The following is a 27,470-nucleotide window of genomic DNA, read 5'->3' on the forward strand; positions in this document are numbered from 1 at the left end:
GGAGGAATATGATGGGGGGGGGGGGGGGGGAGGGGCAACCTGTTTGCACGAGTGCTTTCTCTTTTTTTTGGGTTCTGTTTGTATATGTTCTCTAAAAGCCTTTTAAAAAGAGCAAGACACATAACCATAATGCCAAATTAATCTCTGACAAGGCGCAATGTGCCACTGGAGTTACTATTCAAAAGAGCATTACATTGTGTATTGGTCATCGTGGTATTGTTTTACATGAAGAATTGAATTATGTTATAACAAGATAAATGGATTCTTTTGGGAAACATACTTAGCTCAGATGAACGCATACTGCTAGAGACTTTGACCTATTTAAACTTACAGTATGATTCTCAGATGCTTTGTGAATATAAAGCTGGCCCTGTTAATCCACACTCATGGACGATGCTTGTTGCTTATTGTTTACTCTTGACCCACAAAGTTACAATCTCTTAGGGGTGGACAAAAAAAATACAATAATACTTCTCTAAATAGATCTCTCTAATCCTCTTGTAGCATACACACCAACAGTATCTTAACTCCATTGAGATCAGCCTTCTCTCTAGTTTCTGTACTGACACAGCAGCAACAGAGGACATGAAGTCTATCTCTCTTATCCCTCCATCTCTCCCCTGGCCCTCTTTATCGCTCCCTAACTCCTCTCTCACCCTTTCCTAACCTCACAGCTCACTTGCTACAGAGCTTTATAAGTAGTGATTGCGTCATTGATGGTACATCATCTCACAGAAGCACACGCGCGCGCACACACACACAGACGCACATACACACACACACACACACACACACACACACACACACACACATTCTGCCCTTATGCAAAGGCCGGCTAGTGTCAGCTGGCAAGCCTCTTGTTAATTTTTAAATCTGTTTTGATACACACACGCGCGCGCGCGTTTGTACTCCTATACTTGTGAGGACCCCCGTTGACACCGTGCACTCCCTAGCACTAAAGCCCTGATCACAACGACAGTACATGTCTAACCCCAGCCCTTAACCCGGACCCACATGTAATTGTAATCCTGACCTTGAAAGCCAAACGTATTAAAGCTCAAACAGCTCTTTGAAGACTAACATGTCCTCACTCATGGGACAACTTTGGGCTCATCCAGTAGAGTGTGTGCCCTGTGTAGGCCTCGGCGGTGGCCCGGGTTCAATTCTGACCTGTGTCCCTTTGTCATCCCCTCGATGTCCCCATCTTCTGTCATTCTCTAGCTGCAGTAATAAAGGCAATACAAACCCTACAAAATGATATCAAAATAAATAAATGCCCGTAAAAACCTAAAATTGTCCAAGAGCACAAACACACACACACACACGCACACATAGGTAGACACACTCCATCTTCTCAGTCTTTCTCTGAGGGCAGGCCACGGATGAACAGCTTTTGAGCGGCCCTTGTCAAAATGTTTGCCCTCTCGACGGACCACACACATTTGCATCATTACACTTGAGTGAGTGAGGATACTAATTGACATAACAACGTAGACCATGTTCTAACACTTAGGCACTCAAAGCCTAACCCTGACCTATGTTCAACCCTGTCACTCAAACAGCACCTTGAGGAAGTGGCAACCAGTGGAAATGTCCTTGTTCTTTAAAATGGTCCTCGTACAGGTACAAGAACAAAACCACACACACACACACACACACACACAGAGTACTTGCTTCATAGGCCCCAGGAGGCGCTGAGGAAACTGCATTCCCAACTGCTTTATGTATTGGTCAATTTAACACAGCTCACGTCAGCATATTAAAAATGTATGTGCCCAAGGACACAAGAGCAATTTTGTGTGTGTGTGTATGTGCGTGCATGTGTGAGGAAGCATTTTAATGCAGAGTTGCCTACCTTGAAGAGTGGCATTATAACGCTGTTATCTGCCTTCGAGAGCTATTTATACTACGAATGCATATTTAACACTCAATTAACCTAAACAGCTATTTCTGAACGGGAGTCAATCTCACAGAAAGGAAGCAGGGAAAGAGCAATGGGTCGTCCTTTTAATGCAACAAAACACATTTAATGGTGAATAAAAAGAGTATTCTGTGTTTTTCTTTTAGATATTGGGCCATTTGTCAAGTCCCCCTAGTAAGTGGAGAGAACTTGTGACTGGGTTAAATAACTAATATTAACAAAATGTCTCTACTTACATGGTTTCGTCATTCTGAAACTCCAGCTTGCCAGCGGCCAGCTCGTAGTCCTCCCCTGCTCTAGCGCTGGCATCCACGGTTCGGTAGGGGACGGCCACCAGGCCTCGGGCCCCCGAAGTCCTGAGTACTTTCAACTCCATCACACCCACGCTCTCGCTCACCTTCTGACTGGCGGTCTCAAAAGTAAAGATGCCTGCGAAAGAAAAAGAAAGTACGTTGTTTCGCAGGGGAGAAACAGCAGGAAGGCATGAACGATGAGGTTAATGAACACCTACGCTCTCACTCGCTAGCTTGCTCTCCAATGTGCACCATATATATGGTGTAATGGGGAATAGAGTGCCACCCACTCCCACTTTAATTCTCTTTGGATGTTAACAAACTCCAGTGCCTGACAAAGTGTTGACTGAGGGGCTGGAACTCTTTGTGAGACCTTCTTGAAGATATCCTGGGACTATGTAGCAAAGCAATATATACTTCTTTGTCCATTTTTCATCTTTAATCTTGCCCAGAATTTTAATTACGAACAGAAATCACCATGAATTCTTCCTTAGAAAGAAAGTGAGTATAATTCGAAAATGTTATGTTTGGCTTTAATAGAGACAGAGCATTTAGTGTTCGTAGTTACATCCAGATAGTCAACTTCTGTTCGATTATTTAGGGGTCGCTGTCACCTGCGTGATCGTCATCGTAGATGGTCACTGTTGCTGTGTGGTTGTCACCCAGCACGGCTTTGGGGGTGGCACTGTTATCCAGCGGGGCGGTGCCAATCTCGGGATAACCAACCAGTCGAGGGTTGCTGAGGTGGACGTAGAAATACTCATCCTCCTCGAAGATGTCGTCGTCAATCACTCCGACTGTAATCTCTGGTAAAAGAATTCTCTTTTTAGGATGTTGATTTGAGTAATTATTCCAATAATACACTTTAAAATCATATTCTTTCCAAAGCCAGTGGAAAAGGTTGCCTAAGGTGCTGCAGATGACCTCTGCTACTTGAGCCTAAGTCTCAGGGAAGTCTCTTTTTTAAATATGCCATAAAGTATTGCTGTATTTTTTACCTTTCAAGGTCTCTCCTGGTTTAAAAAGCAGCGTTCCCTCGGCAAACTCATAATCTGAACCTGCGTTTGCTGTACCGTCCTCCGTGCGATAATCCACCTGGGGAGATAAGAACACAGAGAGATGGGAAGCGGGTTGACACGAGGGTGAGCGGAAAGAGACGTCGAAACATGAAACAGAAGGGAAATGATATACGAAAAGGGCAGATAAACACAAAGGGAGAGGGAGGACACAGAGAACAGAGAAGAAGAGAGAGAGAGAGAAAGAGAGAGAGAGAGAGGGGAGGACGGCAAAGAAAGTGTGAGGGAAAACAAGATGAACTGCTTCATTAAACTGGGCCCTCTGGTCAGATACAGCATGGTAATAAAGACTTTGAAGATGGTACAACAAAACTTTCCCTGTATCCTCTCCATTCTCTCCATCTGGCCTGTTTATTAACCCTCTTCATACCATACACAGCCTTAGACATTTGCCCTCATTGTCTATTGTCATTATATGAATATAGTAAAGATTCAGACTACTTTAAATTGTCTAAGAAGGTCTGTAGGAAAGGCCGAATCAGTCACTTTCTCTCGGCACTGCTCTATTTCACACAATTTGTCTTTATTTTTCTCTTTATGAATTGTGTATGAATTGGGTGACTCAGTGCTAAACCTTTTTTCGATGTACCCATTACACAAGCTGTGAATGCTGGAACTGCTGTATACTGAGGATTCATATTTTTCAGAAATTATGTTGATGTGTTTGTAAAAACAGGAAAGTCAGGCAATGATATAAGAATATGTTTTCTTATGGTATGGATGGGATATAATGTTTTGGTGGCCCTGTCTTGCCATCTACTAACTATTCTAGCAAACCTAAAGCTCACTAAACCTTTTAAGAGGATAAAGGACATTGTAGATGTCTTTGAACTTTTCTTGTATATTCAACGAGACTTAGATTGCAGCCTGTGAAGTGTGTGTGAAGAATAGACTCTTGGAACTGTTGACCGTTTCAACAAGTGCGCCATCAACCACAAGTAGCCTCACTGAGAAAGCCTGTGTGGGCTCAAGAGGCTACTTCACTTAACAACATCAGGCCTCGGTAGACGGCAGACTGAGGCCATGCCATAAGACTCCCCGTAGAGACAGCACTGATATTGCATCATAGTTTCATTTGTATACAGGAAGAAGATCAGAAGAGACACAGTCAAGCAAAGCCCCTGAAGTAATAGGAAGCAGATCAGGTGCCATTTCACTGACACAGACACCCTGTGAGAGACTTTAAAGGAAATCTCTTAATCAGAGTATGAGGCCAGCATTAAGCCCAGAATCCATGAGCCTTTGCCAGAGGATATGTTTTGAACTGAAGTCTGAAAATCTGGAGAATGAAGTGTTTTGTATTTTTGTCTCTCAGCTCTCCTGTATCACCCACTTCTAAAGCTGTACCAGCATGTGACCAAAGAAAAGAACAAGGAAGCTCTCTAGAGGTGACAACATGCTCCGATTGAGATCAGATCAAGACCAGGAAAACTGCCAAAGATGTGAGTGAAATCAGTTCAGAGTGGATGTTTGTGTTTTCCATGCTGTTTGCTTTTCTCTGGAGTTGTTTGGCTCCTCTCCCTCCCTCACACACATACACAAACATGTGTATATACACAGTTTGATTCCTAACTCCACCGTCTTGCCTGAATGCCACACATACCTTGACAGTAACTCCAGAGTCTCCTCCGCGTCTGGCAACCGTCAGTTTCAGGGAGCCACAGTTTTCAAAGCACTGGTACAAAGCGGGTTCAAACTCCATCCGGATGGTGTGCGGGTCGTCCTCCTGTGCCTGGGTCTCATTGCTGCTCACCACCTGGGAAGAAGAAAAAGAAGTCAGGTCGGAGTTTCCTAATTTTGAATAACGGATGATGAGTGGAGATTAAGTGTGAGTCACCTTGCGAGCCTGGTCGGCAGCATGCTTCTTGAGGATGTTGCCGGCTCCGATCATCATCCTGGTTGCCTGGATACGGTAGAACGCTCTGCTCTTCTGCTGCTGCATCAGGACCTGATCAACAAAACCAATCCATTGACAAATTGATCTATCGTATCTCTCTTGGGGAACTTTTCTAAGGCCAAAGGTCAGCTACAGAGTTACTTGAGAACACTTAAATAGACTGGATGCGTGAGGTTTCTCTGTGGTTTTTGACACAGATATCACTTAAAATAAATGGAATGAAGGAAAGATTTGACATCATGCAGTTCCCTGAAGTATTAACCTTTGAACCTCTGAAATGAACAACCTGCACAAACTTAAAAAAAAATAAGCAGCTGATCCCAATGAGAATGAATGTCCGAATAGCAATTTAGGATCCCAACGATCCAACAAATAGGACATTCACAAATGTGAAGCAGCAGTTTTACTCCAGAATCCTTATAAAATCAGAATCTCTTTGCAGGAATTGAAGCCGTAGTTGTTAGTTTAGTTAAAAGTTGATCTGGTTTTGCCGAGCAAACTGGCCTCACTCGATGGAAGTTCCATTCCGCCACGGGGAACTCCCATCTTATTTAATTTAATTCTTCATAATGACCACTAAAAGCGTTGATCTATTTGGCTGAGATACATTTCCAAGGCAGCTGCCATTTCTATTTACAGCACAAGGCTGAGGGAGTAGCTGCAGGGGGCGGGAGGCTTGGATGCGATCAAACATCTGGAAGTTGCCCAGTGCACCTTGGGGTGCCTGCCAAACTTCCTTCTCTCACCACCAAAAAAACAACGGCCAAAACCAAGAAATGACTTAGAGAGGAGGCAAGGGAAGGAAGAGGAGAAAGCAGAGAAAGGGAGACCAGCAGAAACCTGGACAGCTTCTACAGTCCAGCATTAAAGGAGGGAACAGGAATCCTTAATGTGCTAGTTTGATGATTAGTATTCATAAACATGAATACATACAAATTATTCATGTGAGTATAACTTGCTACTTGCTAAAGAGGTGTGTGTGTGTGAGTCATCTATTAGAACCCAGGGATGAGAACAAATTAACCTGGTGGTTGATTATTAAGACATTAACAACAACAACATTAACAACTAATGCCAAATTTAACCAAAAGTTAAATTTAAGACCAAGCAATACGTTTTAATAACTAATAAATTTAAATTCACAAATTGTAAATCTAAATCAAGGTCCCCTTGGTGGCTTATCTTTTCAAGTTTTTGACTCACAGTCTTCCTCATGAGCTCAGTGTGTGCGATGTGGCTGTAAACTCAGAAAGAAAGCTAACAAGTGGACCTTGTGTTACAAGTCCAAGGATGAACCTTCACACTAACAAACCTAATGTTCATACAACTTACCGGGCAAAAAATCACCTGGATGTCAGAGGGGCTGCACGTTACAGTGCTGTCAATCAAACCAACCGGCACCTTCCTTTCTGCCCACTAGTGGTTTCATCAGCACATAACACAAAATGTTTATGTTTTATGTTTATGAGACTGTGTAGGTACCTGATGCTCAGACGACTATTTCACTTCCTTATAACTTTGTTTATATTTGGTGTGTACACATAATTATGTCTCCATGGTCTATAATAAATAAACTAAGGCAGTTATGTAATTTGTGAAACAGAGCATAAGTTGCCCTGGAATTTTTTTTTTAATGTTCTCTGTATAATAGCCGTGTGCTGTCGCCTAATCACCATGTTCACAACCGAATGTGTCACAGCGTCATCTCCAGCACAAAGTCACCTTCAGAGGAGTCACATATGAAATGTGATGCATGACTTTATGTTTCAATTTATTGCTAGATGTAAAAAGATCTTGAGCTCAGAAACTGAATAAAGACGGAACAGATTTGAGATGGAGAGAAGATAGAGCAATCAAGTCAGAAGGGCCTTAATAATTATTAGCAGCTGACTAGTAACATCCAATCATATTTCTACAGGTGGACACAACATTCATGTCTAGCTTGACATTGTGTCCAATAAGAAGATTGACAGAAGTATAGAGATAGAGCCAGAAAGCATTTAGCTTAGCTTTGCATAAAAACTGGACGCACTGAGGAAACAGTTCGCTCGGATGCCTACAAATGCCACAAAATATACCTGCCGGCACCTCTGAAGCTCAGTTATGAACACATATCCTGCTCCATTTGAATCAACATCAATAACCCTTGCACCGCTTCACTTTATATACTTTATACTAACTTATATACACTGTATATACTTTTTATTTTTTATTTTCTTTATTATTTAATTATTTAATTTTCTTAAATTTAATATGTCCTACTCTGCTATTTTATTTTATTTTAGTGTATTGAATATATTGTAACCTTGATTGCTGCTGCTACAAAGTTAATTTTCCCCTGGGGATGAATAAAGTATATCTATCTATCTATCTATCTATCTATCTATCTATCTATCTATCTATCTATCTATCTATCTATATTGCATTTGAATAATCCATAGAAACAGACCAAGAGATATTTTGTGGCTTTAGAGTGATTTTTTTCGCGGGAAATGGCAACTACAGGAAGTCACTGTGCCTGTTTGTTAGCATGCAATCCACACATTTTCATAAACGTTGTATAAAAAACCACAAGGTTTCTGTTTGCACACAGTCATGTTAATTATTCAGCGTTGAATGTTGGACAGAGCCAGGCTAGCTGCTTCCAGTCTTTATGCTAAGCTAAGCTAAACGACGCCCAGTTCTAACGTCATACTTGATCCACAAACATGAGAGTGGTATCGATAAGTTCAACAACTCTTGACAAAAAACAAACAATAAACATATTTCCCAAAATGCCTACTTATGCCTTTAAAATATATACCCCTTATCAAGCGATTGACGTGCACATACAAGCACACTCCTCCTGACCTGATAATTTGCCATCTCAATCAGCTGCTCCATGTCTTTATCCGGGTGCCTTTGCTTCAGATCCTTCAGTGTCCTCGCCATGTCCCGTCTGGCCTCGTCGTCCTCGTCTTTCGCTCCTCCCTCCTCCGTCATCCCTCCATCGCTGTGACAGTTCAACGCCATCTGTCCGTCCAGCTCCAGCATGTCCATCTTGGTGAACCCCCCCGGGCCCAGTGCTCCTCCTCCAGCCATACCCACTCCTCCGTCCGCGACTCCCTCGGTCTCAATGATGATGCCGTGGCGCTTGTCAGCGCGGTAACGCTTGCGGACGTACTTGTAGAAGAGGAGGCGGCGGTCGGCCACCCAGGCCTGGACCACGCAGAGCGGGAAGAAGAGGAAGGTCAGCACAGCCTCCCATACCTAGAGGAGGGAAGACACCGAGTTAACAACGTTCTCTTTTTTATCCCTGAACCTTCCTCTCTAAACAGCTTTCATTTCTGTCTATTCTCACCTCCACCTCTCCAGGGGAGAAGACACTCAGAATCAGGTAAAGCCAGATGTAGGCGAAGATACTCCAGGCCGCCGTGACGAAGAACACCCGGAGGTGCTTGATTTTGCGCGTCTCTCCATCAGGAACCACGTACACACACAGGGCGATGATTACAAACATGTTGAAGGCAGCGCTGCCCACGATGGTGCTGGGACCCAGAGAGCCAGCCTCAAAACCGTGACCGCACACCTATAGGTGGGGAGAAAATCAGATTACTGTGTTCCCAATACATTCTGTATCTGCTAATCTAATGTGTAGCCCAACCATCTGGCTCATATTGTGCTCACCTCAATGACCGACAGCAGTATCTCTGGAGCACTAGAACCCAAGGCCATTAAAGTGAGATTAGAAACGGTCTCGTTCCAGATCCTGACCGTGGCGGTAGTGGTCTCACCATTTGGCCTCTTTATAGTGATTTCCTTCTCCTGAGAGGTAATGACCTTGAGAGGAGACGAGAGGAGAGGAGACAATAGGAGAGGAGAGGAGGAGTATATGGAACAAAAGAAGAGGGTGCATCAAATGGAATAGAGAGTTAAGGCAAAAAGAAAAGCAACAAAAAACAAGGAAAGGGAAGAAGAGTAGAAGAGCGAAATTAAAGGAAAGAGGAAAAGCAGAGAAACAAGGAAAGAAAAGTTGGGGATGCAACAAAAGGAAAGGAGCAAAAAGTGATGAGGAAAAGCAAGGAAAGGAATAATAAGCAATTTAAGTATTTAACCAAGATGCCACAGAGCATATTAAATGATATCCATTGTTTTTCTCCAAACTAACAGTGACAGGTGATAACTGACATGATATAGAACTGCATTAATCCACTATGAAATCACGAGGAGAAATAATGGGACCTGTCAACTGTAAAATAAGTGTGTGGTTATTCATCTCTTGCCTACCTCTATAGAAGACATGAATCGGTCCGCTACTATGCTCATGCCCAGGAACATATAGATCAGTGCTACGAAGTAAACAATGGCCCGTGCCACTTTGTCGCCGACAGAGGGGTTCTGAGGGTTCCATATGGGCAGTACCACTCCTGAAATGTAAAAGAAAAAAAAAATAAATAAGTCAAACTGAGTTTTTAATCAATTTTGCAGCAAAGGATCGCAGAAGATATTTGGCTCACCTAAATGATCTCTCCCCCTCTAATATATTACAGCCTGTCGTTGTGAGAATTTTGTAAAAGGATCAGTGGCAGCACAACCTGATTACGGATTAGAATAAGTGGGAGATTTTCCATCTGGTCTCATTTGTCTTCATTAAAAGTATCGAAATGAATCAATGCGCTCTAGTTTCCAGGCAGTAAATTGGCCGAATCAGCTGCTCGGGAGGCAATGAAACACTGTCACTTTTGTATGGTGAAGAGTTCCTTGTGTGGGTGCGTTATGAATATTCTGTTGACATTGTTCACCTTTGAATATGCATTAGCACCTGGCAAATACACCTCTTTCCTGTTAGTTGCAGAGCCTGTTGACAGGTCGCACAGAATGAACTGGCAAAATGCTTGGAGGTTATTTATACGCTATTTTAGAAATGAAGGATTCCTTCAACCAATAAACTGGTACCACATGAGAAATATATACACTATGAAGTAAATACACTATGAAGTAAAGCTGCACTGTAGATTCAAAACTATATATGATAAAGAACAAAATGTATATTTCAAATTGTTATAGTAATAGGGGATTTAGTGCTCTTTGGCTGGATATGGAGTAAGCATGGTCTATTTTTAACTGTAAAATCTGTTATATACATTCTGTAAGGAAGACAAATTGGCTTTGAAATCTGTACTAAAACCTAATTATAAATGCATTAATGCAGACAAGCCATATAATGTAATGCATCCACTGCCCCCATTAAAACATAGGCATACAATTGGTCATGGATTTCATGCTTTACTGTTGTTTTGTGCAAATGAAGGAATTTAATTAATTGAAAAAGCCACCTTATGAACAAAATACTATAAATGAGCCAATTTAAAAGGAAGAAAGATGGTACTGGATGCAGTGTTTCCCTCAAGTAGGCCATGTGGTGTTGTGTTTTGTTGACTTTACTGATCCATCATTATGTTCATCTCTAACAAAGGCTGGCGACTCGTCTTTCCCCCGTTTAACCCTTTCAATAAACTGCACTTGCTGTAAGAGTTAAGGTAAGACACCTTTCATCATGTGAATCTCTCCTCACATTAGACTGCAGCTTTCTCACGGATGAGACCAACTCACCTTCCTGACAGGGGTCTCCACTAGCCGAGCAGTTCTTCTCAGATGAACCTGCGTGGACCGATCCAGGACATGACAGGAGGAGGAAGGCGGAGAGGAGGAAGAGGAGGAGGGGCGAGGAGAGGCGGGAGGGGAGAGAGGATGGATGCACAGACACGGCTGCCGGAGCCATTTTCTGCTGAAGCAGTCGGGCCTTCACTGGACTCTACTGACTTCTACTGACGGGGCAGAGCCGAGTGATGTCCAAATCCTTGAGATGGACAGAGAAAAGAGAGAGTCGGTATTCAACCTTTCAACCGCGCTGCCGAGTGAACTCGCGCATGAATTTTTTCTTGTTGGTTTCGTTGAATTCACAATAAAAACACCTTCTGCAGCTTTTAAATCAACTCAAGTGCCTTTAATTAATGCCTATAGAACGTGGTTAAAGTGAGGTTAATAGCACAGGGGGAGGAAAAGTGTCTGCATCTTAGCTGGGCCTTTCAGCAAGACCCTGTATTTAATGTGATTTAAAATTTTAAAAAAGCATTTTCATTTTTAATAGAATTCAATAAGAGGTGTTTGCAAAGTGCTTTAAGGTGGATTACGAACAGATAGGATGAAACGAAGAAGCAATAAAAGCAATGATGAAAGGTCATTACAGGGCATAAAAACAAGGCTGGGAAGAAGCTGTAAATGACAATACATTTGTAGCTAGCATCTGTAATAAAGTTACAATAATAAAGTAAAGCCTGAGCTCTTCATCCATCACGTCTTGTTTTTAATCTGGACTGCATGGACACCTCTTTTAGCTGCACCAGAGCACACGGTACTATATTAGAAATGTGGACTTTAGAACTATAAACTTGTTTTTAGTCTTAAATGGGAACACTGAACTCTAAAAATCAATTGTGATTGCAGATAACCAAGGTAAAGATGTAAGTGGGCTGATATCATCGAGGCAAAGCCAAAGGTTTGGTTTCATAATTCAGTGGAGAGGCTCCCACCACGACACCATTCTCTATAATAGTCCACTATATAGTACGTTTGCGAATGCATACAATTATTATACTCTATAAAGTGGATTAAAAGTATCCCACAATGCACGGTGAAAAGTAGTTTACATATATGGTCACTAACCAAGCACAATATCTGCTGGACACTGATGCCGACAGCTTTGTTGTAACAACTTTATGAAGTCATAATGTGTCATTGTGGTGTTTACTGCATACAGAAAAAAATGTGTGAATGCTTTCAATCTTAAAGCAATGAAGGGAGTGCAGCCTGAAAGGTTGAACTCAGGGCAAACAGTACCCCACTCCCTGTGCTACTGCTTATAAATCTTTTGGTGTGAGTGCACGGTGAAGGGCAACATGTTGAAACTTTGATGACTTTTACCCCAAGGCATTCTCTCATGTGAACATTACGAACATGTTATTTTGCATAGTAACGTGGTCGGGCAAATCAAATTTCCCTGGCGGAACTAGTGGCCTCGAATCAATTTTTCAATTCAATTCAGTTTATTTTGTATAGCCCAATATCACAAATTACAAATTTGCCTCGGAGGGCTTTACAATCTGTACACATACGACATCCCTGTCCCAGGACCTCACAACGAATCAGGAAAAACTCCCCAAAAATAACCTTTGACAAGGAAAAAAGGGAAGAAACCTTCAGGAGAGCAACAGAGGAGGATCCCTCTCCCCGGATGGACAGATGCAATAGATGTCATGTGTACAGAATGAACAGCATTTACAAAGTTACATAAACACATTACATGAATATGACAATGTATGAATGGAACTCCAATCCATGAAACAGAAGGAGGTAGAGAGGAGGGGGCGGGGCATCAGCAGGGCCAAGGTGGGAGGCCGGCTCACCAGGCATCAGACACCTCCAGGTCCAATGGACCCTGGAAAGTCTGTCATGTGCGAATCTTTACACAACAAGACACCATACGACGAGCTGTCCGGTGTTTGTGAACATTAGCCGAGCTGAGAACAAGCAGTCGGCGGCAGAGAGGCGACAGCAGCACGCTCTGCCGTGACGAGAGGAAGCCGGGTGGCTTGTCAAGCCGGGCCGGAGTTCATATGCTGTGAGTGTAAACAGACCACCAGACATGAGAGCAACCGTTTGAACTGCTGGGTCACATCAGGGAGAACCGATACAGAGAGAGGACTGAAACATGCAAACACAAACCGCGTCACACATAAAGTGAAGTTGCTGACCTTGTACTCGTATACGCTCTCTCTCTCACACACACACACAGACACACACACACACACACACACACATGTATATACTCCACACTCACGGTTAGTCAGCCTCGGGGAAAGAATTGCTGACCCCGTCTTCACACACACACACACACACACACACACACACGGCCACAGTTAGTCATCTGTGGTGACATTAGTGGGGAGTTGCTGACCCTGTCTTCATCCATCTTCCAGGGTCTCGCTGCTCTGACAACAACCCGTCACTTTAATACTCGACTCCCTTCTCTCCTCCGCCGTCTAACCCCCGCTACAGCAGCCCCCCCTCCCTCCCCCCATTTCATTTCCATGCATTATTCTTCGTAAGCTGACATTACGCACAATATAACTCGTCTGCCATAAGTTGAGGTGCATCATCACTCCACTGTACAAACTCAACTTGATGGTGCTCACAACGCCCCCAAACTGACTGCGCTCTCTCTCTCTCTTTTTCCTCCAGACTTAATTCCCCAGCATCACTCAGCCTTCTTTCTCTCCCGTCTTTGCCTTTTACCTGCTTCACTGAATATCCTATTCTCTTCCCCCTCACTCTTTCCCATCTTGTCCATCTCCACCTCCCTCTCAGCCTCCCTCAACTCCTTTCTGTGTATCTGTAAGTTAATGTCCTGCCGTCCTCCATCTCTCTCTCCGCCTACACGCACACACACACACACATACACACACACACACGCACACACCACTTCACGTCTCAAGCACCTCTCCATATCTCATGCTGCTGCTCGCTCTCTCCTTCACACCTCCTCTCCTTCCAACCTCATCATGTCTGTCCTGTCGTCCCCATCCATAAACAAATCGGTTACATTTTTTGTCCACAATATGTACATTTGACTTTTTTTAATAGAATTTAACTTAAACACACAAGTGATTAGATGAGAGGATGACTGTTAATATGCATGATGCAAAGAGGCTTCATACAGAATGTAAATGTTCTGGTTCAACGTGCAGCCGTGGCTTCATTTCAGATTTAAAAAGCTCTGTTTTGTATCATTTTCATAGATGCATTTGTGCTAAAAAAAAAAAAAAAGGCTGTTCTCTTTTCTTGAGTCAGTTCAGTCTTTCATTTCTAGTGCCGCCCTATAATATAAATGTGCAAGGCTACATGACTAAAAGAGCAAATCAATACGAGTTGCAGAATATTACCTGAAAAAGTGCCAGCTTTACTGGAAAGAAATGTGATTAAAAGGAGCTATGCAGAAGCTACAATGATTCATTGTCATCAAGTTAAGTGGGACCTTTTTAACACTTGAACAAATGGATTTTATTAATCTATACAATCTTAGGAAGTTGCACACTTTGATGTTTTGGTTTCAGGGACTTCAGGATTTTCTGTCACACGTATCAACGGTTTGAATTTGTGCCAAAAAAATATGCACAGACGATTAAATCTCGTCTCGCTTTGAATAAACCCAAACGATGACACAGCGTACACTGTGAACATGTTCTGCTTTCGATCGAGCCAACGGGGTGTTCAGATCATTTGATGATTTGATGATGCATGTTTACAACGTCTTCGTATCGGCGAAAGGCTGGAATACGTTGACGTAACAAGATGAAGAGAAGAGACTGGCATAATGTCTGAAGATGAAAAATGTATATCATTTATGGCCAGCGTTTTTTTCAGCAATAGCATACAATGTATTATCATTCTGTAAATGACCTCTCTACGTAGTAGTTTTCATCGTTAGTGGCAGAGTCAACCGTTGCTGCACTGGATTCCAATTACTGTGACACTCTCATAACGCCATGTGGGCTGCTAATGTTAGTTACTGCTAATGCGGACCCGACAATATCTGATGTTTCACATTAAAGCCATCCAACTAATCACAAGAAAACAAGAAAACAGTCATTCTGGGCATTTTTGAAAGGAGCATATTGGAAGGAGTTTTTTTCTTATCCTCCCCTCCCCTCATTTTGGAGAGCAAAAACACGTAAAATGACGTACCGAAATTAAAAAGGCTGTAGTTTCTGAACCACTCTGACTATATGCATCAATGAGGTCTTTCCAGAAAGAAAACCCCCTAGATGACTTGTGAAAGTGTCAGAAATCCTTCAGGTCATACAGAAACAGAGCAGTGGGCCTTTGAAGTCAGTAAAAATAAAAAAGTATCTTTCAGTATAAATACCTGCCTGTGTCTGTATCTGTACATGTATAGGTGTGTAACTAAATTTGAAGAAGACAGGACAAAGTATGACCCTCCTACATTGTTTTTCATGAAAAGATCCAGGCGGATATGGTTCAATTAAGCTACATTTAGTTTTTGGTATTATCACAAACATATACCAGTGTGTATAACTGTGTAATAACCACTAAAAACACTGCCAAATATAACTTTGACTCCAAGTGGAGCAGATTTATTGAGAAATAATATATACATATATATATACCTCCATGCTAACATCCGCTAGTACATCCGGTAGTACATCCACTTGCAAAGTGTATTCTGTATGTTTTCGCCGTCAAAATGCTGCAAGACACGACTTGCAGCATTTATCGCGACTTTAGACATTGTGTGTTTGGGCTCCTCTTGTGAAAAAATCATGAGAAATAAAAGAAAATCAATACTTTCTTTGCAAAGATGAGGATTTCTTGAATGCTGGGATACCAAACATGGCCATGTTTATTGACGTGGCTGCGTGAGCAAGCCGTACAAATGGAAACGGAGTGTATTATGGATGCAGGCATCCTAGCGGAGTAGAAGAGGTTTCAAACAAAGTTGCTGTTACCTCCAGTAACCACAGGTGTCGCCAAATCAACCAGGGATGAGATCTTAAGGATTAGAACTCTACAGCCCTGGGCATTAGGCAGCAATAATGAGAGAGAATGAAAATGTCTTATCATAAAGCAATATAAAAGAAAGGATACCACAACAATAAACAGTACTGACTTAGAGAAATGATCTGCCTGGAGAAGCAGCAGCTGAATAAACCGGAACAACAATGTTCGTATCAAAAGCAAATTTGGAAAATGTTAAGTATACCGTGGGCCAAAGGGCCTGGAGGATGAAATGAAGGCAGACAACGCACATATTCACACCCACTGTAAAGCACATTGCTCACACACACGCACACACACGCACACACGCCGATTCGTTTATTGAAAGCAGTAAGAGCATTGACCATGTTGATTCATATCACATCAGCTGTGTTTTGCTGCTCTGCCTTTCTTTCGCACCATGAATCACCTATGTCTCTCTCTCTCTCTCTTTTTCTCTCTCTTTCTCGTTCTCTCTCTCTCAAACACACACACACACACAGTGCAGAAGAAGGCTAATTTGTGAGCGTTAAATGACATTTGATTCATCGCATCTTCACAGGCTCTGCTAACATTCCTCCTTGCATTAGCCCACCCCGCTTTTTTCTCTCCATCTAGCCACCCCTTCCCACTGCTAGCACAGCCATAACAAGTCATATGACCTCATATTGAGAATAACTGAATTGAAATCCTATCACTGTTTTTAGTGTGAATCACCTGTGGCTCGATGAGTAGTGTGAGCTACAAAGGCGGGTAGTGTTTTGTTTGTTTGTGTAATATCTCTCCAGCTGAAGACATATTTATGTAACTACGATATATATATATATATATATATATATATATATATATATATATATATATATATACTCTCTGAAGACAACACGTATATTTTTTAATTGCCTTGGTTTTAGAGCACTGTCACTTTCCTTCTACTCTTTTGTAGGTACTAATCTCTCAGTTGCATTCCCAACTATTGGGAGTTATAGGGAAAGCAAAAAAAACGATAAGATAAGATAGAACTTTATCCCGACGGAAGTTGTTGGTTCTGTGTTTCAGACCAAAATGAGTGCTACCTGAGAACCTGGTCGATGTTTGTCAGTGAGACCAGGACTTTGCGATCAGGGCCCTTCAACGCTGAAGTGAGGAGGAGATCAAGGGAGCAGTCTCTTTATCGCCATCACAATCTCCCCTCCATCTTCCCTGTCCCCATTCGTCCCTCTATCTTCTAACCCCTCCGTCTCCTTATCCCTAACTTCTATGACTCCTCCTATTCCTCGCTTCACTATCCATCTCTCCGTCCCTCTTTCCCTCCATCTCGAACAAACTTATTATCTCTCCTCCAGAGAGTGAAGGGGAACAAGATGAAGCCAGCGTGACTGATCTTGGTCATATCTCCAGTGTGTGTGTGCGCGCATGTGTGTGTTTGTGTGTGTGTGTGTGTGTGTGTGTTTGTGTGTGTGTGTGTGTTTGTGTGCAGACTGTTCCCTGCAACTTTACTGATGTTGAGCTGTGTGTGACAATTTGCTGGATGTGAGCGTGTACATGGTGTGTGTGTGTGTGTGTGTGTGTGTGTGTGTGTGTGTGTGTGTGTGTGTGTGTGTGTGTGCGTGTACTTGTGTGTGCATGCGTGACTGATCTTTGGCTGTAGCCGTGGGGGCTCCAGGCTGGGAGGGAGAGGGGGGGTTTGGTGGTGGAAGTGGAAGTGGAAGTGGAGGGGGGGCAATGGCAATGAGGCGGTGAGGCAAACCCGGGGGGTAGCAGTTATAGCGGGGGGAGGGGGGGGGGGGGGGGGAGAGGGAGCAGTGGCATTGGCTGCAGAGAACTTGGTTACTTGGTATAGGACAAGATTAGAGGAGAGAGGAAGAGAGAAGGATGACGCCACAGAGAGAGGGGCGGGGTGGGGGGGGGGGAGTTAGTGAGAAAAATAAATGAAAGGCTGAGACAGGCTGAGATAAAACCCAAGAAAGGCAGGGAGTAGATGCACAGAGATAAAGAAAGAGGTGGAGAAAGAGAGGCAGAGCGTGAGTGTGTGTGGCTCTGGGATTACAGCTATCGAGCGGCTGAAGAGCTGATGAGATTCGTAATTAGGCAGATTTAAGGGCGATAGCAAACGCGCCCCACTGGGCCGTGGATACAGCTGTCCAAGCACGTTAGAGAGTGCTGAGAAGTGCTGCCCATATACTTCGGAGCACAATGCAGATTATTTAAGGCGATGGCAAACGAAACCCAGGGGAACGGAAAAGAAAGACATCCGGGATGCAGCCTGCCTGACTGCCTGACTGCCTGACTGCCTGACTGCCTGACTGCCTGACTGCCTGTCTGCGCTTCACACACGTCTGGAAGCGTTCAGTTGTTGACGGGTCTGAAGAGGATCGGGGGGATGCAATCTGCAGACTGACTGGCAGCTGTCGACCAGCTTCGCAGCATCTTTACTCTGAGATGTTATACAGAAATCCGATTGCCTCTTCAGACAGGTCTAAATATGTATAGGTATCAGTAAATGCACCCTGCTGAGTCTAGACTTTTCTCGCACAGTCACAGATCTGCAGCGCTTGCAAACGCATCGCGCTGGAGCTTAGAGGCCACTGACGCACCTCCTCTCCTTTTGTTCGACCAGAGAAGCCCGATGTAGTATATGTCTTTAAAGTAAAGTTTATTGAAAGTATAACAAACTTTCTGTGTGTTTGTGTGGGTGGGGCGTGTGTGTGTGTGCGTGTGTGTGTGTGTGTGTGTGTGTGTTTGTGTGTGTCTGTGTGTGTGTGGTAAGTACTCTGATGGTCACTCAATGTTTCTCCCTACAGGACTGCGCTCGACATTGATCTGCCACCGAGCTCATCCATCACTCGGAGGGCAAACACACACTCCCACACACACTGCCACAAGGTGCATGCATATCGACATTGGCAGAGCACACACACACATGTATACACAGAGATATACAATCATGCATTTTGACAAAATCCACATAGTAAATACTGTGTTGTGTTGGTGGCACACACACACACACACACACACACGCACACACACACACACACACGCACACACACACACACACTTCATCAACAACTACTTCTTTGAAAACACTTGTTTTTGTCGTGTGGCTGCACGGAAGACAATTTATCTGCCTTCTAAAAAATGTAAAGAACCAGAAAAGTTTATGAGTATAGAATAAAGGAGTCTTGCTGCTCTCTGTCCCCAGAAGAGGCATCTTCAATTGTAGCACACACATGCCACCACAGGAAGTCAGTCAGGGTTCATGTTTTCCTGCCTGAAGCAATACAACTTCTCCAGTCCCTTCATTCCCCTTTATGTCTATCATTTAATTCAATTTTGTCATCTTTTTTTAGGAAATCTAACCCTTTTTAAAACACCGTTATGTGTCCTTCTATCAAATGAAACCCTATGAGGCTATGGGCTCCCAGCCAAAGTCCTCACTTTTCTCTCCTTCCGTCCCTTCATCGGCATGCTGCACAAACATGTGAAAGTTTGTGTGGGCGAGGACATCAGCTAAATGGGGTTAAAAGGGTTTTAATGGGCTGTGACATCAAAACAAGAGAAGATGAAGCATGGTACGAGGAGGCTGTGCGTGTGTGTGTGTGTCTGTGTGTGTGTGTGTGTGTGTGTGTGTGTGTGTGTGTGCGTGTGTGTGTTATGTGAATGTAGGCTAGGGTACTTTTTGAAAATCAGAGATCTCTGGAGGTGGAAATTCATTTGTTTGAGTACTTATCTGAGGAAGAGTGCATAAACAGGGCTGATTTGAGCCAGTAGCCATGCATACATACATGTGTGGGAATGTGAGGAAACGTGTGTGTCACTAATCAAGCGGCATAAAAAATTACAATTTGCAAACTGTGTGTTTGGACTGAAATGCATTGTGTGTATTTCTTGAAGACTTAAGAGCTACTACTCCCCACGGTTCCTTTCACTGTCTCTGGAGCTGCATGTTGAGGACCAGCACGATTGAAAGCGGCCCAGTTATTTAACTGTCCAATCAAGAGCCGCTGAAAAGCGAGTTAACCAATACAAAGCCGTGTTCATCAGCAGGGCACCGGCGTGGAGACGGGCAGCGACCAAACTGGACCGGACTCAAAGGCTGGCCCACAAGAGGCAAAGGGAATCATGTGAGCCTGCGAGGTTGAAGAGTTTATCATCACATCACATCCCGCTCGTCCTCCCCCCGGGCTTGTTTCACATGGATGATGCAAGTTTCTCTTGCTTCCCTTCCCCGTTCTTTCCGCTCGCCCTCACCCATTTCTCGCCCATTCCGATTTTCCTCCTCCTCGCTCTCTTTCCCCGCAATCCTTCGTTGTGTTTACACAATCATCCTTCATTCTACCTTCTCCTGTAAACTCAAATCTCTCTGTGTCAAAACCTCTTTCATCCCCCCTTCCTCTGCCTGTCTTTCTGCCTTTCATCCAATCCTCACTCTCCTCATCCCTGCCCCCTCTATATTGCCCTCGCTCTTGTGTGACATATAACAGCAATCTTAATAAAAAGGCGGAGAAAAAAAACCTTGTCACTGAGAGCTTTGAGGAAAGAGAGAGAGAGAGAGAGAGGGAGGGAAAGGGACAGAGGCCATTTGCTCATACATGGGAGGAGGAGAATGGAGGGAGAAAACGGGGAGAGGAAAAAAACACAAAAATAATAATTGGAAGCAGCATTAATCCCTCCTGATCTCTCTCTCTCATATCCCTGACTACTGAAGTGAGCACATACACACACACACACACACACACACACACACACACACACACCACACACAGAGCACCTGTCAATACGCACACACTTCATTTCTTCATGTCACACACACTCACCAACCAGTGTCCCTCTCTGTCTGAACAAGTACTCTCTGTCCTTTAAATGCACACCCTTATCTTTATCTTTTCACACACTCACAGCGTCACCCACGCTCGTCATGCTATACAATGATAAGAACTTTGGTATCCCATTAGTCACCGTGGTAACAGCATAGGGCCAATCAGCCATTGTCCACACTCTCATGCTTCTTGTTGCCACCTTTTTAGTTTCTATATAAATGGAGTATATCTACTGTCTCTCTCTTTTCTTCTCTCTGTCCATCTATTGTTTCTCTCTTTGCCACCCATGGATGGATTGAGCAGGCCCAGCAGGCACAGAGGCCAAAGGTGTTAGGGGGGCCCTGAAGGCATCACCTGCAAAAACCACCACAAGGAGATGCAAAATTACCACAAACACACACATAATGACAATGAGGAGATGCAAAAAGATCCTACTAAAATGAAAAACGACCACACAAAAAGTACAACATTACTATAATGGGACGTAAAACAACCGCAATAAGACAAATGATGAACTGAAGTTATGGAAAATAACCGCAAAGAGACTCAAAGCAGCAAAATGACCACGACAACATACAAAATGACTACGAAGAGACGCAAAACAACAAGAAAGATCATTTTTAAAAAAGGCCAATATTACTGCCATAATACTGCTGGGAATTCATTCAGCGATTTTTCTTTTAAGAAGAAATTCTTCTGACACAAGTTCCTTTGTGTCAGTGATATGTTATTCAACAAAACTGGGGCCGTAAAAGTTTTTGTCATAAAAAACAAGCTGAAACTATTTGCAGATGAATTGATCGACAAGAAATGAGTCTGCAATTATTCTGATAATTGAAAGGTTTATAGATATCTGATATATGAAACTAACTTACTAATGAAGTACATTTTCAGCTACAGTGTGATACAGTGATATACAATATTGTGGCACTAATGCTGAACAATGAGTCGAATAGCACTTATTTTGAGTGCAGTGTGAAAGGAGCAAACCCGTCAGTGTTGTATTCAAATGAAAGAAACCATCCAGAAAAAAAACAGCATGGGAGAAGAGAGCAGAGCCTGTGCTGCTGCGGCGTTACCACAGTGATTAATGGGATGGGAAAGTTATCATTATCATTATCATTATGAGTATGAAATGAGTGGGTGATGCACTCAGTGCGTGTGTGTGTGTATGTGTGTGTGTCCGCCAGATCAGAGAGTAATGTTCGCAGTATATTGATAGGGATTATGTATTCTCTAAATCAATTAGATAAGAGGGGTTTCCTAATAAATTAGACCGTTAAATTGAGATTAAGATAATAAGCTGAAGCAAACAGCCACACACACACACACACACTGGATTTTGATCCTTTTTGGTCTCATAAAGGACCAAAAGAGCTTTAAGACGTACAATTCACATTTTCAATTTGACTTGTGGTGTAAAGATCAGTGGTTCAAGTCACGGAAAAATAATGGATCAGGGATTCTAATGAAATTTGAACCGTTTTTATTGTATTTGTGTCTCTCTATTTCCCCCCAAAAGACCCTCCCCCCTGCACCGAGATCCAAAAGAGGCATCTGCGCTCGCAATCCGCCCGAAACCTGCTAATAAAACCAGCGAAAGCGCCGCCGCTGTAACTGCATGTGTGAGAGCATAGCTCTGTTCATGTGTGTGGGTGTGTGTGAGTGGGTGGGCAGTGGGGGGTATCACAGTGAGAGGAGAGGGAGCTTGACAGTTAAACACACACACACACACACACAGGTTGTACTCTGTGTGATAAGTGGTTGGAATGAACCTTTTCTGCCATTATGAGGAAGAGAATAGTCACCGTTCCTGCCAGGCTGAAGAGCTGCCGGTTGGCTCGGGCTGTAACACACACACACATCAGTTTGTATCCTCCTCACAGGCACAGGCCCAAACGATGACTATTAAATGTGGATAGCCCTTTACCGACAGTGCTGTAATGACTAGGACAGTTGAGCAATGAGTTGGCGAGACATTTAACAGGTACAATTAGCGCAGGAACACACACACACACACACACACACGTTCACTGCGCCACAGATGAGCAAGGTTGGCGGTTTAATCCAGTTGGAGGACAGACCGCAAGGCCAGAAAAACAAGGACAAAGATGGCGAGAGGGGGAGAAAAGAAAGAAAGAGGGAGATAGATTTAGATTAGGAGGGGCACATTTTTGGGACTTGGCAGCGAATCAATTCACAGCATTACCAGCAGCGACACCAGAGAGGCCTGTTAATCACCAGTTAAATAGACCTTGTTAACTCAAGGTCACACATAGGAATGAAACGAGTGGAAGATCGTAGACATAGCACTGCGTCAAATGAATTCACGCTCTTCAGATTCATCCTTGAATGTTTATCTTTTAAAACGATGTCAACAACCTCACACAGTCTCCTCTTTGGCATCACCACAGTTTGAGTCGTATACCGTGCACTTTGTCTTTATTGACATTCTTTTTAGAGCTCAGTGGATTAGTTGGCAAATTGTGTGGGTATTTGATGATTTCATTTCCATTGGATCAAAATGTGCAATGCTCTGAAACAAAATCTTAATTTTCCAGGCAAAATGTTGACACCCAGGAAAACTAAAGAATTATCACTGGATAAACAGCAGAAAGGTTGCTGTTCTGACACCAACACACACACACACACACACACACACACACTGACACGTATCCTCGCTCCTTTAAAAAAAACTCTTCTCTGAAAGACATTTCTGAAACACAAGCCCCATATACTCAACTACAACAACTCACCCTTTGATAATCTTTTGTCTGTGAGGTAAATATTGGCAGCAGAACCTGTCATTTTCATTGGACGTTGGTGCAAAACCTCTCTGGGCTATAGGATACAGCTGCAATTTAGCTCAAATCAACCGTAGTGCAATGGCACTGTGGTCTGAACTCAGTCTGATTAGTTTGACCTCATGTTTGAAGGTCTGTCTGAAGCGTCGCATAGGACTTGTTTCTACAACTGGAACAAGCTAATCAGTGTTTGTCTCATTAGAAATAAATTCTCTTAATTAACGTGAGTAATAATCAATAGAGGACAAGGCTGAGGAGGAGAGGAGAGGAGAGGAGTTTATATTTACGATGTAGATGACAACAAAAGAGCATCAAATGGAGCAGGGAATGAGGGAATGCTATGAAAAGGTAGAAGTCCGGAGCTAAAGTAGATATATAGCCTGACTAATATGTATGGTGTGGATTTACATTTTAACCTTGAGGAGGAATAACAATCATATAAACACACACAGCCAGAGACATTCACACACACACACACACACACACACACACACACACACACACACCCCGAAGCGTGATTTATATATAAGTCTGTGGTAAGATGCTACATCCTGCACGAAATCCTTAAAACCCCTCCAATCATCTGGGGAGTGACAAACACAGCACGCAATGCACCACATTATACTCCAATTGTTCTCTAATTTACTCTGATCTTGTCTGAAATGTCTTATATAAAACAAAAAACAAGCTGGAGGACAGAATGTTTTGTAGCGAGTATTATCTGGGAAGTGGCCGGGATCAATTTCAGCAGCAGCCATGCAAGGCGGTTTGGTCGTGTCCTTCATAGTGCCTCCATTAGTCCAGACCGGAGTAGTGGGGGGACCATTTCCCCCAATTTGTCTGGCCACTAATGCATTCATCTCTGGACAGCAGACGCACTCTGGATGTTTAATTTTAAAATGCACTCCATCTAAGATTACCCATTACACAGTGACAGAGTGGAATCAATCCTGTTACCACAAGAGAGGAGCAGCGAAAGTAAATCAGGTAAAAAGTCAAATCTGATCCCCTCAAATTACTTTTGGAATACTTTGCTTACATCCCTTTTTTTTAGACCGTCACCTGACTGTTTACACACCAGTGCTTGTGAAAATACGTGTGGGTATCTGGAGTGTCCATCAACCCACAAACTGTGTAATGAGGCCCACCCCTCCCGAACTTCGACATTCAGCTTATTTCTTCTGACAACTGATTTTATTTGTTTTATACAAAGAAAGCTTTTCCCGACTCCGGGGACTAGCCGGACCATCGATAATGTCTTGTGAAATGCTGCGCCAAGCGTTTGGAAGAAGAAGAAAAAAGAAATACCGTCGGAGTGAAATCTATTTTGTACGACAAAATATAACAATTATTCCCAACCCCCCCCCCAAAAAAAAGCCAATGCTGTCTCCAGTATGAGGGGGGAAAAAAACGTCAGTAAATCCCGTGAGAAATACACGGCCAGTATGCCAGTGCAGAAGTCGTCGATGTTGCCTCCATTCCTGAAAAGAGCCAAGACCTTTCTGCTGGACGCGTGACGATGCTGAGCTAATTGTCCATTATGTAGGTGTGAGCGTCTGAGCCCACCTCATTCCTGTAATGATAATGGCTTCTAAGGAGCTGTTCATTACTGTTGCTGCCCGTGTGTGGTGTGTGTGCGTGTGTGTGCGTGTGTGTGCGTGTGTGTGCGTGTGTGTGTTCGTTCATTATGCTGAGCACGCTCAACGAGTACGTGTGTGCAGCCATGAGTGAAACAAGGCAGCGCTCTGCTGCAGAGAGACAAAGAAAGAGAAAGAGGAAAGGAGAGAGACAAAGTTAGACGGAGACTCTAACACACATGTGAGTCCCTGAGTCACCTTTACCCACCTGCACACACACTCATGACCACTCACATCCTTATGCACACGCACTTCCTGTGTGGCGAGGTGATGTGAGAGCAGTTGATTTCAGTGGCCTGTACTTTACACCCCCATTTGGCTTAGCATCAGATTAACACATCAGATCATTAATACTATTAATGTTAAGATTACGAATGAAACCTCTTAAACACAGTTTCTGATCCCCCACAGAGTGAGAAAACGCACTGAAACGCGCCCACCGTTTCTATGGAAACCCAACATAATTACGATAATAACATGTACAAAATCATCGACGACTAATACACACACATATTCCTACGCAAGAATAATGTATTTGTGTTCACATAGAAGAAAAAAATATCCTGCCTGGAATCAATTAAGATGCAGATTTCTCACACACACACACACACGCACGCACACACACACACACACACACCGCACCGAACAAATCTCCTCTGCCTCCTCGTGCCTTCGCCTCAACAGTAAGATATATGAGTCCCCGGAACTCTCGGCCAAGCCCGGCATTAAATTGCTAGCACTGAAATATGAAATGCAAACATCAAAATATGAGGCTGCGGTGACGGAAGGTCCCGTTGTTGAGCACTTCACTTCCAAAAATCCACTTGTCAATTAATTAACCAGAGTGGGAGGGAGTCTGACACCCTTTTGAAAATGAGACTGTATGTCTCAATTAGATTACCTGTCTAAATAAAAAAATAAAATAAATGACTATATGTTTTTTTATTCTGTTCATAATAATAATAATAGAATAAAAGTTGCAGAACTTCTCTTCCTGTTCAGGAGTTTTCCCAAGAGAAACCAAATCTGTGTCCCAATTTCCCCCTAATTCAAAGTGACAAAGTGACTGCATACTAAAACTAATAAATCTGCATGGTTTTTGAAAGTGCCATCGATGTAGACTTCTATCCCACACTCGAATGTATTCATCAAATAGGTGATCGACTCACAGCCCTATTTTTAAATTAAAATAAGTAGTGAATGGTGGTGAGACGGCTCAGCGACGATCTTGGAAAAACAAAAGAAATCTTTGAAAAACATTTTTGCTTGCTCAGTCCCACCAGAAAGCTGGCATCCCACCCACTGTTTGTGTGAGGATTACAGCATGCACGAACCAACTGCTGTATCTCACTGACAACCAACCTATCAATAGTTCTGAGCAAAAAATGAGCCATCATTTTTGGCTGCAACCACCTCCCTGTGTGTTGCTATGGTGACCTAAGAAGCCTGGTTGTGGTGCCACTCTCATGAAATTCTGAATTTGGAACAAAGTAAAGCAGAAAATGTAAAAACCTTAAAAAATGGATATTGGTTTCTTCTCTCTCATTCGGCATCATTTACTCAAGTTGCCTCACCTGGCCAAGGTTTCTTAGGATTTTACTATGGTTAGAATCAGTGTTATTCTTCTTATAAGAGCTGCCCGGCTCAATATTTTATCTCCAACATAACGGATTCCATCGCCTGGCAAAGTCATTATAATGTTCTAATTAGGTTTAATCTTGTCCCCCGCTCCATCTCCTTAGAAGTCATCCATTCGTTCCCCGCCACCTGCAGCTTGCCTCTCGTCTCTGTTAACCCTCCACTGCTTTTTGCACCTGCTTTACCTCTCCCTCCACCTCTTCACCTCTATCTGTCATCTGTATTTTCTTCTCTACACGCTCACTCCCTCAGTCACATCCTGCCTGCAGTCAGTTGCAACGTGTTCCTCACCTCATCACTCTCTTCCTTTATTTTCCTCCATCTTTGTGTCTCCATTTCATCAGATTCTTTTCGCCATCCGTCCTTCCATCCATCACTCATACATTTTCCAATTTCTGTCTCTTTCGGTAATGACAATGTTGCCTTGCAACCTCTCCGTCATTTTCAACTGCTCTCTCATCCCATCGTCTTTTATTTCCATTTCCCTCTTTCTGGATCTATTGATTTATTCATAAAACAGCACCGTCTGCACACTTCAGCATCTTTGAAACATGGCTACAAATTAGAACAGCTAAACTAATTATGTTAACACTGGAAATAGTTGCCATGCAAAATGATTTAGAACCAAAGACGTTCTTGCTAATTAAATCTAAGGTGCCAAAGGAAGAACCAGAAAAACTAAAAATGTCTAAAAGAACCACAGAACGAGCAAAAGAAACGAAGAGAAAATGAACAAACTGAAGGACCAAAGAATGAACACAAAAAACAAAAAGGAAAAGAAAGCAGTAATTAAA

At 43.1% G+C, this 27,470-nt stretch overlaps 1 protein-coding gene across 1 annotated transcript in view; it reads right to left on the minus strand.

The window, feature by feature from the left end:
• Nucleotides 1-27,470, minus strand: part of slc8a4b (solute carrier family 8 member 4b) — a 72,703-nt gene that overhangs the window by 28,026 nt on the left and 17,207 nt on the right. The window contains exons 2-11 of the mRNA XM_034557564.1: nt 10,780-11,026; nt 9,454-9,593; nt 8,854-9,006; nt 8,528-8,755; nt 8,038-8,436; nt 5,128-5,238; nt 4,894-5,046; nt 3,213-3,309; nt 2,829-3,020; nt 2,158-2,350 (exon numbers count right to left, since the gene is read on the minus strand). Coding sequence (XP_034413455.1) covers nt 2,158-2,350; nt 2,829-3,020; nt 3,213-3,309; nt 4,894-5,046; nt 5,128-5,238; nt 8,038-8,436; nt 8,528-8,755; nt 8,854-9,006; nt 9,454-9,593; nt 10,780-10,948 — 1,835 coding nt within the window. The 5' untranslated portion in view covers nt 10,949-11,026. The remainder of the gene's footprint in view (nt 1-2,157; nt 2,351-2,828; nt 3,021-3,212; nt 3,310-4,893; nt 5,047-5,127; nt 5,239-8,037; nt 8,437-8,527; nt 8,756-8,853; nt 9,007-9,453; nt 9,594-10,779; nt 11,027-27,470) is intronic.

The sequence above is a fragment of the Cyclopterus lumpus genome, chromosome 18 (assembly GCF_009769545.1).
Source record: "Cyclopterus lumpus isolate fCycLum1 chromosome 18, fCycLum1.pri, whole genome shotgun sequence".
NCBI lineage: Eukaryota > Metazoa > Chordata > Actinopteri > Perciformes > Cyclopteridae > Cyclopterus > Cyclopterus lumpus.